The 13,133-nt window shown below is 45.6% G+C and overlaps 1 protein-coding gene across 1 annotated transcript in view; it reads left to right on the top strand.

Moving 5' to 3' along the window:
* Positions 1–13,133, top strand: part of LOC127649806 (dynamin-3-like) — a 163,010-nt gene that overhangs the window by 41,292 nt on the left and 108,585 nt on the right. Inside the window, exons 9-11 of the mRNA XM_052135052.1 lie at positions 9,341–9,476; positions 9,761–9,828; positions 10,606–10,744. Coding sequence (XP_051991012.1) covers positions 9,341–9,476; positions 9,761–9,828; positions 10,606–10,744 — 343 coding nt within the window. The remainder of the gene's footprint in view (positions 1–9,340; positions 9,477–9,760; positions 9,829–10,605; positions 10,745–13,133) is intronic.

Raw genomic sequence — 13,133 nt, 5'->3', positions numbered from 1 at the left:
TACACGCTGTAGTGACATCATAGACGCTGCCTCGTGTGCCTGGGTAGCGATCATACTGAAGCAGCGTTTGTGGATGGTTCATGTTTTTACTGCGAGGACATGACCATGGCTTTCATTTCTCAAAGCGAACGCCACTCCAGCCGCCGCCCCCGCGCTCCTTCTTCCCACGGGATTGAGGCCGATCCGGCTGGTTATGGAGGCGATTTGGGGATGGCAGCGGGCTCGGTTTCGTCGGGCACAGCCCCACGAACCACCTGCCCCCTTGCATGCTCGTTTGCTTCCATTGGGCGGGACCACCCGGTACTCCCCTCCAAGGCCTGTAGGACAACGTTGTCACTGACTGCGAAAGCCTACAGTGCCACTGGACAGGCCGCCTCCGCCTTGCATGCTATGTACACCAAGGCAAGGCACTCAAAGATCTGCACCTGGGTAGTCCCAATCCTGACGTGCTGCAGGAACTGCGCTCTCATAGCTACGAAGGTCACAGTGCAAGCACTCGGGCGGGTGATGGCCACCCTCATTGTCAAGGAACGGCAACTGTGAACTTGGTCTAGATGCATGGCGTTGACAAATCCCGCTTTCTCAACACCCCCGTCTCCCAGTTCGGTCTCTTCTGCGACACCGTTGATGACTTCGCCCAGCAGTTTTTGGCAGAGAAGAAACAGACGGAGGTCATATCTCACATCATGCCGTGCCGTCGCAGCACAGGCCGTCCCCCATCTCCTCGCCGTGGGTGTCCCCTTGCAAAGAAACTACCGGCAGCTCCGCCTCAACCTGGGCCAGGCTCTCAGCCCCAGAGTCAAGCGCCCCGCAGGCGGCGTACGCCCCCGTCTCCAGGACCTCTTCTAGATCCCGTAAAACCACTAAACACTCCTGAGACGGCGCACCCAGGAAGCCAGACGTTTGCTCCGGAGCTGGTAGCAAGACCACTCCGAGGAGAATCCTCAGTTCTCCCTTTTTCTTTCACCGCACCCCTTTGGCTGTGGTACCCAAATTGTCAATAAAAGAGCAATTTCCTCACTTCCTGGGTTATCAAACTGGCGCGCGCCGTTCTCACGGCACCCCGGTACCATAAATTAGCAGTTCTGGCTCCCTGTACGTGGCCATCTCGCCTCAGGACCCACGTTTGCCCAGCCTCGGCAGGCCAGCGCTGATGAATCTCGAAGACGTCCCTACAGGACCTCCTCCTCCACGGAGCAAGGTAAGAGTTTTTTCTCAGCAACCAAGCCTCGGGACATGCTTTTGCCTCCCGACGCCGACCCTTCTTACTGTTCGCGTTCGACGGCCAGTCATATCAGTACAAGGTCCTCCCCTTTGGCTTGTCCCTGTCCCCTCGCGTCTACACCAAGGTTGCAGAGGCAGCACTTGCCCCGCTATGGGAAGTAAAAAAGCAAGCTCTCTCCGGTTCAGAGCATCTCTTTTCTCGGTTTGGAGTTAGACTCAGTCTCAATGTCAGCACCTCACAACCGAGCACGCGCAGTCAGTGCTCACGTGCATCGCTCGCTTCAAGCCAGGCACAGCGGTTCCTCTCAAACTTTTCCAGAGGCTCCTGGGGCATATGGCATCCTCGGGCCAAGGTCGCGCCTCTCGGATTGATGCATATGAGACTGCTCCAGCACTGGCTTCAGACTCGAGTCCCGAGATGGGCATGGCGCTGCGGTATATACCGTGTGTTAATCACCACTCCCTGCCATCAGACTTTCAACCCTTGGACAGACCTCTGTTTTCTGTGGACAGGAGTCCCCCTACAGCAGGTGTCAGATGGGAGCCGCCTGCGTTGGCACACTAAACATCAACTGGCTCGAGTTGCTGGCTGTACTCCTTGCCCTGTGGAGGTTTCTCCCACTGATTCGGAGCAAGCATGTCTTGATCTTTTCTGACAGCACCGCCACAGTAGCGTACAAAAATCGCCAAGGCGCCGTACGCTCCCGTCACATGTCACAACTTGCCCGCCATCTCCTCCTTTGGAGTCAGCCGCCACTCAGGTCGCTGCTTGCCACTCACATACCGGGCGACCGCAACATCACGGCGGACGCGCTGTCACGACAGGTCTAACTCAGCGGAGAGTGGAGGCTCCATCCCCAGGTGGTCCTGCTGATTTGGGGCCGTTTGGCAGGGCACAGATAGATCTCTTTGCCCTCAAGTGGTGTCTGTTCGCAAATTGGTGTTCTTCCAGATCTGAAGACCCGCAAAGATGCGCAGTTCGGTCAGTGCTTTCATTCCTGTAGGAGAGGCTGGAGGGGAGGCTGTCCCCCTCCACCTTGAAGGTGTATGTCGCTGCTATCGCAGCCCACTACGACGCAGTAGACGGCAAGTCCCTTGGTAAGCACAACTTGATTATCAGGTTCCTTAGAGGCACCCGGCCCGGCCAAGCCTGTTCCCCTCCTGGGATCTCTCAGTGTTCCTCTCAGGCCTTCAGAGACCCCCCTTCGAGCCGCTTGATTCAGTCAAGCTCAAAGCCCTCTCTTTGAAGATGGCCTGGAGTTTGGTCCGGCAGATGCTCATGTCATCCTAAGACTGCAGCCGGGCTACGTGCCCAAGGATCATATGACCCCTTTCATGGACCAGGTCATGAACCTGCAAGAGCTGCCCCGAGAGGAGGCAGACCCAGCCTCTTCGTTTCTGTGTCTGGTATGTGCTTTGGGTTGTTGATGCTATTTACCTAGCCTATCAAACCCAGGCCGTGCTCCCCCCTTGCCGGTTCGAGCACACTCTATGAGAAGTGTTGCATCCTCGTGGGCACTGGCCCATGGCACCTCATTAGCAGACATCTCCTGAGTAGCGGGCTGGGCAACACCCAACACCTTTGCTAGGTTATACAACCTCGGAGTTGAATCGGTCTCATCCCTTGTTTTGTCAGGTCCGAGCCGGTAGAACTCTGTAATACGGAACAGCTGACCGAGTGTTCCGCTTGCAACTTACGCCCTTCACCAAGTTGATCCGGTGAGCCTTCTTTCCCAGGTTAGCTAGTAAGCTCTCGCTTGCTGGATGCTCTTCCTCCCTAGCCCTCTTGCCGCAGATTCAGCGGAGGAATTCGCTGCCAGACCCACCACGAGTAAAGTGCTCCGTGTTGGGCTTGGGCTCCACAGGCATAGTTCCCGCTTCAGGCAACTCCTTGTGATGTATTTTCTGTGGTACGGTCCTCCCGCTGGCAGGACCCGCGTCTCCCTTGGGCAGTCCTCTCTTGAATACACCTCTTCAAAAATGTCATGTGGTGTAACCATCCAGAGACTAAAAAAACAAAAAAGTCTCATTAAAAGCTGTAATTCTTGAAAAAGAAATGTTGGAACGAATAATAATATTTTATTATTTCTTTTAACTATTTCTTTAAATGCAGTGAAATGATTTATTTAATATATATATATATATATATATATATATATATATATATAGTGTACTGTATATATAGATATATATATATATATATATGTACTGTATATATAGATATATATAAACTCAAAAGAAGAAATGTCCTCTCACTTTCAACTGCTTTTATTTTCATTACACTTAACATGTGTAAATATTTGTATGAACATAAAGCTTCATCAACTAAGATGTAAACTGAACCAGTTTCACAGACGTGACTTTCAGAAATAGAATAACGTGTCACTGAACAAAGGTGGGGGAGGGGGGTGTAACAGTCAGTATCTGGTGTGGCCAACAGCTGCATTAAGTACTGCTGTGCATCTCCTCCTTATGGACTGCACCAGATTTTCCAGTTCTTGCTGTGAGATGTTCTTGCACCAAGGCACTTGCAAGTTCCCGGACATTTCTGAGGGGAATGGCCCTAGCCCTCACCTTCCGATCCAACAGGTCCCAGACTTGTTTAATGGGATTGAGATCCGGGCTCTTCTCTGGCAATGGCAGAACACTGACATTCCTGTCTTGCAGATCAGAATGTCAGATCGAGCAGAATGACTGGTGGCATTGTTATGCTGGAGGGTCATGTCAGGATGAGCCTGCAGGAAGGGTACCACATGAGGGAGGAGGATGTCTTCCATATAACGCACTGCATTGAGATTGCCTGCATTGACAACAAGCTCAGTCCGATGATGCTGTGACACACTGCCTCAGACCATGATGGACCCTCCACCTCCAAATCAATCCTGCTCCAGAGTACAGGCCTCAATGTAACGCTCATTCCTTCGATGATAAGCGCGAGTCCAACCATCACCACAAGTGAGACAAAACCGTGACTCATCAGTGAAGAGCATTTTTTGCCAGTTCTGTCTGGTCCAGCGAAGGTGGGGTTGTGCCCATAGACAACGTTGTTGCCGATGATGTCTGGTAAGGACCTGCCTTACAACAGGCCTACAAGCCCTCATTCCAGCCTCTCTCAGCCTATTACGGACAGTCTGAGCACTGATGGAGGGATTGTACATTCCTAGTGTAACTCGGGTAGTTGTTGTTGCCATCCTATACCTGTACTGCAGGTGTGATATTCGGCTGTGCCGATCCTGTGCAGATGTTGTTACACATGGTCTGCCACTGTGAGGACGATTAGCTGTCCTTCCTGTCTCCTCTAGCGCTGTCTTACGCATTGTAATTTATTGCTCTGGCCACATCTGCAGTCCTCATGCCTCCATGCAGCATTCCTAAGGCACATTCACGCAGATGAGCAGGGACCCTATGCATCTTTATTTTGGTGTTTTTCAGAGTCAGTAGAAAGGTCTCTTTAGTGTCCTAAGTTTTTATAACTGTGACCAGCTGTTAGTGTCTTAATGACCTTAACGTTAGTGTCTTAACGAGTGTCTCAATGAACCTTAATTGTTTAAGGTTCATTGAGGTTAATTTAAGATTCAATGTCAATAAGGTTCAACAAGCATGGAAAACATTGTTTAAAAGATCTGAAAATGTATTCTGATTTTTACAAAATTATCTTTAATACTGTGTCCTGAAAAAGGGACATTTTTTTAGTTTTTTTGCTGAGATATATATATATATATATATATATATATATATATATAGACAGTAAGGATTTACAAAGGTAAGCTTTTCTGATGACCCAGAATTTTGAAACATTACATCTCATTGAACTATAGTTGAGTGACACATTCTAAGTCATAGTGTGATTATAAAACCTAATATTTATAAATAGCAGGATTTAGTTTTTTTTTTTAAAATACAGCCATGTTGTTATGAACTGCAGATGAGCAAGTGAAGGCAGACGAGGGGCGAGGATCTACTTGCGGAGGCCTGGAAGGCTCTGGAGGTGGAGCCAAGGGAGGTGGCACCGTAGGATGCTCTAGAGGCGGAGCCCTAGAAGGCTCTGGAGTCTCTGGGGGCAGAGCCGTAGGAGGCTCGGGAGACTTGAGAGGCGGAGCCCTGGGTGGCTCAAGAGACTTGAGGCGGAGCCCTGGGAGGCTCGGGAGGCTCGTGAGGCGGAGCCTTGGAGGGCTCGGGAGGCGCTGGCTCTTGGACGGTCATGGATACTGGCGCTGGCTCTTGGATGGTAATGGCTACAGGCACTGGCTCTGGGACGGTCGAGGCTACAGGCGCTGGCTCTGGGACGGTCGAGGCTACAGGCGCTGGCTCTCTGACCGTGGCTGGCATAGGTGCTGGCTTGCTGACCGTGGCTGGCATGAGCTGGGAAGCGGAAGCCTTTCTTCTCCTCCTCCTCTGAGCGGACGAAGTTGGCAGCGCTGGCTCGTTTAATCAAGGCAGGCATGGGGGTTGGCTTGCTGGCAGGTGGGGCAGGCGAAACAGGACGAGCCATGGACGACTGGAGGGTCACCACTGTGGGAGGAGAGGCAGGATCCTCCTCCACAACATCCACAGTGAATGGCGAGCCGCATACCAGCAGCGTCTCCTCCACAAAATCGCGGAGCGTCCAGCCGTGCGTTGCCGGTGGCAACCACTCCCTGAGCGAATTGGTCAGGCCATCCTTGAAGAAAACCACCAGGGAGGAGTCAGGGAAGTCTGTGGCACTCGCCAGCTCCAGAAAGTCACGGATATGATGCTCCACCGGACGGCTCTCCTGCCTCAAATTCAACAAGCGACAGCTCGCCTGAAGAACCGCTAGATCCATTGTGGTCGGTCGTTCTGTTATGAACTGCAGACGAGCAGGTGAAGGCAGACGAGGGGCGAGGATCTACTTGCAGGTTCTCTTATTAAATAAACACTAAAGCACAGAATAAAACAAAACATTGGGAACAAACAAAACATCCACGAGGGGATAACCAAAATATAAACATAAGAAACTACCACGGAGGAACACAGAACATAAGAAAACACAGCAGGACAGGCAACGGAGCGAACATAGAAACAGTGGAAACATTAACCTTCCTAAACCTTAAGAACACGTACAACATTCAACGACCAACAAGGGAATGGAGAAACAGCAGGGTTTAAATACACAAAGGAACAAACAAGGGAATGAGGGACACCTGGGGCAACAATCAGGGAAGGAGAAACAATCAGGGGAAAACCAATCATAAAAATAAACTACAAAGGACTACAAAAACCAAACAGGAAACAGGAACTAAACTAAACTTCAACATAAAAGCACAAAAACAAAAGACAACAGTGAACATGACAGAATAAAAGAAAATACAAAAGGACTACAAAAACCCAAACAGGAAACAGGAACTAAACTAAACTTCAACATAAAAGCACAAAAATAAAAGACAACAGTGAACATGACACATGTTATAATTATTCAACCCAGTCACATGTAGCTGTTTTTGAAATATTTAAGGCTACACAAGCAATTGTTTTAAAACAAAATTAAGCCATCACTCTACATTGGCACTTAATTAAGTTTGAAAATGTAAGTTTAGTGTCATAAGCAAAAATGTATTTCTATGCAAAAAATGCAATTAAAAATGTGCTGTCTCAAAAGCTAATAGAGATTATTTCATTACACATGAAAAAGACAATTTCAAAGGCACTTCAATTTCCAATAGATAAAGTTGGCAAGTATGTGACCGATGCCACAGATTCTTTCAGTTATCAGGCCATTTTGGCAAAAATTTGATGCCTTCAGTGTGTAAATTGAAGCTCTGTGATCACTGGACTTTCCACCTAAACAATAACACCAAGGATACATTCAAGTTGTCCAAAATCTAGTTCAGGGATAGGTCTTGGAATGTCCTTAAATGGCCCATCATTAAAATCTCATTGCAAACCTTTGTTGGGATTTCAAGGAAGCATTGGCAGCACAAAAACCAAAGAATGTCAATGAGTTAGAAGCTTTTGCTCATGAGAAATGTGAAATCACCCAAAAGTGTATTAAAAAAGTACTTTGACTGTTTACTGAGGTATTGCTGGTCAGGGGGGTTGAATCATTTTGATTGCAACTGTATATAGTACTGTGCAAAGGTCTTTGGCACAAAAGATGTTTCACAAAAGCATTTATTGTGTTAATAGGAAATATAAATGTTACACTGCCAAATATTACTTTTGCAAATTGAAAAGTTTAGAATAGTAGAACACAGAGCCCTGCAACAGATGTCATGTCCACCACAGAGTCCCCCACCTCCAAACCCCCACTCGTGTCAGTCTGAGATTACATAAAGAGACAAAAGCAATTGAGACAGCCCAAATAGATAGAAGAATTGCCAAGAAGCTTGGAACATCCTATCTGCCAACAATCAAGAAAAACTGTGTCCAGGTGTACCTAGGAGAGTTGGGGCTGTTTTAAAGGCAAAGGTTGTCACGCCAAATATTGATTTAGTTTTTTTAAGTGTACTGAACTTTGTATGACCAAAGCAATTATTTTTGACCAAATCCTCACTTGCAACATTCTTCACAATATGTATGTATATATATATATATATACATGCATTTCAAATGGAAAAATTACTACTTCAATAATACATATTATCAAGAAAATGTAATGTCTCATTTGTATTTCCGAAAAGGAACCTATCATATTAAAAAAAAATAAACATTTAAATTTGAAATCCAAATATTATCACCAAAATACAAAAAACCATAATCATCAATAACAATGCTGAATACAAGAACCTAACATATCAGTGGCCAAATACAAAACATTTTTGCACCACACCACCCCCGCAACACACACACATGCACTGATCTGCAATGCAAAACACATTCACTCACTGTTCACAAGGCTTTTCAGCAATTTGACAGGCCATCTCATTCACGCATTTCTTTAATGTCCAAGCAAAACAACAAAAGATGCGTGAAGTGATTCTTGCACTTTAAATGTGTCTTATAAATGTGATGAGAGCAGCTTTGGTGTCACCGGTGTATCTCTCTCATACTTCTCTTTGTGAGCATTGGTGTAATGGCAGGGCCGTAGCAAGGAATTCTGGGCCCCTTACCTACAAAAATAATACAGTTTCAAATTTTTAGTGGGCCCCACTGGACCTTTGGACGCCTAGAATCATTACCACCATTCACCCCACTAGCTATGGCTCCGTGATTTGGTGATTCAAATCGAAAACTTTCTTGACAGATTTTGTCTCCAAATATATGGGTTTCCCTGTTAACTTGCTAATCAGAAAAACTGTTTCCTAATTTCCAATCCTAGTCAATTGTCATGTTTTTAGACTCATTGCTGTTTGGAACAAGCGACCTCTACTGGTAGATAGTGGTAATAACACACTAGCCTGAATGCAATCATCACATGAACACATTTTCCATGTACAAAATCCAATCTTCAGTACATACCGTGGGCCGGCAGTTCCCCATGCTTTAGTTTTGGCAATAATAGCAAATAATGATAGATTAAAAAAAAAAAAAAAAAAAAAATCCAGCAGTCCTCCACAATCCACTGGAAATGTAAAAGTGTGCAGTAGCTCAACTAGATAGAGCTTTAACCTTAAAAACCTCATCTGTTTAGGAGATATTTTAACTCACTTTCATTGACACACCGTGGACATTTCAAATAGGAACTAACGCGATAAGTACAATGAACCATGTAATGTCATTTTCCAAAAGTGTCGCCACAGTCACAGAGGTGTGCGTATCCAGAAATTTTTTTCCATAGGTGCTAAAGTGTTGGCAAGAGTCGAGTAAGAGTTGGCATCCAGTAAGTTCGTTTGACAGACAGATGGAGGTTGTCTACCGAGGTAGAACTCTGTGTACTCCCAGGATGGTTTAAGCCATTGCGCACCGTCTCCAGGACGTGAGCGAGGTCCGAGTTGTGTTGGCAAGTGTGGTGGCAAAGCTCATTTTTTGGGTGGCAGCTGCCACCCCATACCACCCTTCTGGCCCCACCCCTGCACAGTCATGTAATTTTCATGAGATCAATCTGGAAATACGACTCATTACTGAAGTAGAATTGGTTGTGAATGCTGTTTCCTGTTGACTTTTATGATGTGACCTTAAATATTGCATACATCTGTTAACCTCTGTGCGTATGTGACAGGATGGTGCAGCAGTTCTCGGTAGACTTTGAGAAACGTATTGAAGGCTCTGGTGATCAGGTGGACACAGTCGAACTATCGGGCGGAGCCAAAATCAACCGCATCTTCCATGAACGCTTCCCTTTTGAGCTGGTCAAGGCAAGTGTTGGGATAACTCCTCAAAACATTTTCATTTAGTGTCCATTCCTCCATTAGGCATTTATTGTTTCTCTGCATTATATCGCTGCAACAATATCTTTGTTTCCATCTATTGAAGTTGTCAGTAATGTTTAAAAAGCCCATTGGATTTTATAAGTTCCAACTTTTCTTCATCACTTATTAAATTCAAAGTGCTTGAAAAAGTGCAATGAACTTATGGCTGCAGGCGCCACGCTTTTGAACAATTAATAGTCTTAAAACTGTGTTTGTTTTGTGCTGCACAGATGGAGTGTGATGAGAAAGAAATGCGCCGTGAAATCAGCTATGCCATCAAGAACATTCATGGTATCAGGTGAGAGTTTTGATTATTTGATTGAGAATGATGTGTTTATATTATCACTTATAGCATATCAGTATTTTGGAACAGATTTTACCCCTGTATCATTATTGTTCAGTTTTAGTATGAAGCAGGGATTTGTAATTGCAACACATTGGATAAATCCAGATGCATCACAAAGATTTGTGAAGAATGTGAGTGTACAATCATTTGCCTAATATAAACTACAAGCAATTTATAACATGTCTATGCACAAATTATGTTTCTAAATCCACCCTGCCTATTAATCTCATATCATCTAAAAATCATGCAAAAGAAAATAAAGTATGCTTTTAAATCTATCAATGTCCAACAGTGTATGTACAACATGCATCATAGGAGATTTATGTCATTTTTGTAATGACAATTTCCATCACAGTGTCATTTCCATCTCCATTTTATTTTGTTTGTTAAATTTACAGCTTGATTGAGAACAGCGGCCAATAAAAATGCTCTTTTTACTCTGTCCAACGTCACTTGTCACATATTTCATCTCAATCATGCACTTTTTTTTGACAATTATGTCCACTTGGTTAACAAGTACACTAACTAAAAATGTTTAATGTCATCTTACATATAAAAAAGAAAGTTGAAATCTTATCAACCCCTGGTACTTGAAATGGCCCAAAATGTAACATACTGTATGTACTGAATGTGGTTTATAAATGTGGCATCAGTTGTTTTTTATGAGTGGTGATGCAGATACATTTACATAACATGTCGAAATGTTTGCTCTGTGTCTTTCTAACACAGGACGGGTTTGTTCACTCCAGACATGGCCTTTGAGGCAATAGTGAAAAAGCAGGTAGTGAAGTTGAAGGAGCCGTGCATCAAGTGTATTGATCTGGTGGTTCAGGAGCTCATCAACACAGTTCGTCAGTGTTCCAATAAGGTGCTCTTTACACACAGAAACATTTAGTTTACCATGCCACAATAACTATACTGAAGATTCTTTAATTCAGTGCAGGTATAGGCCAATCCTATTGTTTACAAACATTGCAGAGCATTCACAGAGTGGCAGTTGCACCTGTCTTTTTGCCACCACATCTGTCTGTTATGTAGGCAGTGACGTTGCCAAATTATTGGTGTATAATTGTTTTTGGAATTATTAACTTTTGATTTTGAAAGATTATTGAGCTAGTGAACCATTTAACACTGGTTTAGAAAAGATTAATGACAGTTCATTGATAATGAAATAAAAAGGTGTAAGATAACAATAGTGCCCCAGTTCCCCGTCTGTCGCTCACTTCGACGTTGTGTCCTACAGGGCCAGGCCAGGATGTTGTCCTACAGGGCTTGGAGGCGAGCATAGGGTGACCCCGCCAGGTGGTATGGTTTCCGGGGCATAGGTGGAGCGCATCCACCTGGGGAAGCGAGAGCGGATGAGCGAGTGGCGTTGTGACGAGTGGAGAAGGTTGCTCTCCACGATGACGTCAGCTCATCATGGGGTGAGGCTGTGAGCAGCGCCCGGACCCCAGGAACCAGTCATCCAACAGTGATGGCTGTGGGGAGGATGGAAGGTTCCAATCCAACCCCACGCTAGCGGCAGCCCGGGAAAGCATGTCGGTCATCTGCGCATCGGACTCAGCCTGGGCGTGCTGGCCCGAAAGCGGCAGCCCAGGGGAGTCCTCAGCGTCAGATGCCGCGCTCTCCGATGCAGCAGCGAGCTCATCCACTTCAAGCTCGAGAGGATAGGCATACTGGCTGTGAGGCGAGCCGCTGTTACCTCGAGCACGGACGGGAGTCAACGAGCGTGCCGGGGGGTGGGTGGTCCGAGGGGGCATACCCGGTGGAGCTGCACCCGCTGCCATCCCAGATCGCTTCTTGGAAGAAGGAGCAATGCGGGGGGCTGCTGGAGTGGCTTGCTTTCTATTGAAAGCAAGCCGCGTCCGCAACGTTGCCATGGTCATGCTCTCGCAGTGAGAGCATGAACCATCCACAAACGCAGCCTCGGTTCGATCGCTGCCCAGACACACGAGACAACACCTGTGGCCGTCTGAAGCTGGAGAGCATTCTTTCGATTCTTTTAATAACTCTTTCGAGTTTTCTCTGCGCTGTCAATGCACCCAGGGACAGAATGCACAGCCGTGCAAGAAGGAGAAAGCCGCTGTTATGCGCCGTCAATCCAACAGCATGCAGAGCATCAGAGGAAAAGGCAGGAACTGGTTTGTGTGACTCGCAGCAGACTGCATGCACTACCATCGGCTCCGAAGTACATTTCTGAATGAACTCATCGTATTTGCCCGCTTAAATACCCGTATGTCCTGGGGCGGGGTAAGCAAATACTGTCTACCAACTTCTCATTGGCCTTTTTTCATAGTTCAGAGGCATATTCGGCACTCAAGAGAGACCCCTAGACACAACGTCGAAGTGAGCGACAGACGAGGAACTAGTCCCCACACAGGTTGCCTTTTCCATGGACTGGGCATTAAATCTCTTAAACTCTCATCCTCTACAATATTAATCTGCTGGTAGACTGTGACTATCCACTTTGTTACAGCAGTCACGAAGCCAAGTTCATGATTCGCTTCAGGGCATCAACACCACATGAAGATAAAAACGTCTCATTCTGCATTTTGTTGATAATTAAGACTTGACGTGCTTCTCTGGTAATTCAAATGCGTCTTGCATAGGTGGAACAATAATTGATTTCTATCACAAGTTTCATCTGGGCTTGTAAGAGGTCCTTTCTATATAATTTTATCACGGAAGCACTGTTGTGTGTGTGTGCAGAGATTCTTTTTTTAATTTGATAACAACCTCTGCGGCTCTATCATGGGAGAAAGCGTAATGGTCAACTAGCGTATTATGACTACCGTTCATAGAATGTCAATGAGATCGCTGCATTATGCTATTTTATACTAAACTTTTAGGCTCACCTTGGTAGAAGGGCTCTGGTGTGTGTTTTTGGCATGTGCATCAGTGTACTGTAATGATACATTATGTAGGTTCTGCCATTTCAACACGTGTTTATGCTGGTGTATGTTGTATTAACTGTAAATGTGTTTATCGCGATTATGAAAAATGAACACGTTCAACTTTTTTTATTTATCGCATACGTTAACGTGTTATTTCTGACAGCTCTAGTTTATTTGTCATGTGTTTTTCTCAATAAACTTAGCTTTCAATATGTTTTCACTGGTCCTGTACTAGACAAGAACTCATAGACCTAACCCTCTCAATGACCAATATAACACTGTACACTGTAAAAAATGCTAATGTGCATTTGTTACATTAAAGGATCTATATCTACTTGAGCTAACACTTAAAAATTTATTTTG

The sequence above is a fragment of the Xyrauchen texanus genome, chromosome 9, assembly GCF_025860055.1.
Source record: "Xyrauchen texanus isolate HMW12.3.18 chromosome 9, RBS_HiC_50CHRs, whole genome shotgun sequence".
In the NCBI taxonomy this organism is placed as follows: Eukaryota; Metazoa; Chordata; class Actinopteri; order Cypriniformes; family Catostomidae; genus Xyrauchen; species Xyrauchen texanus.
The sequence above is the reverse complement of the archived record's forward strand: the minus strand, read 5'-3'. Positions and strand labels throughout refer to the sequence as shown.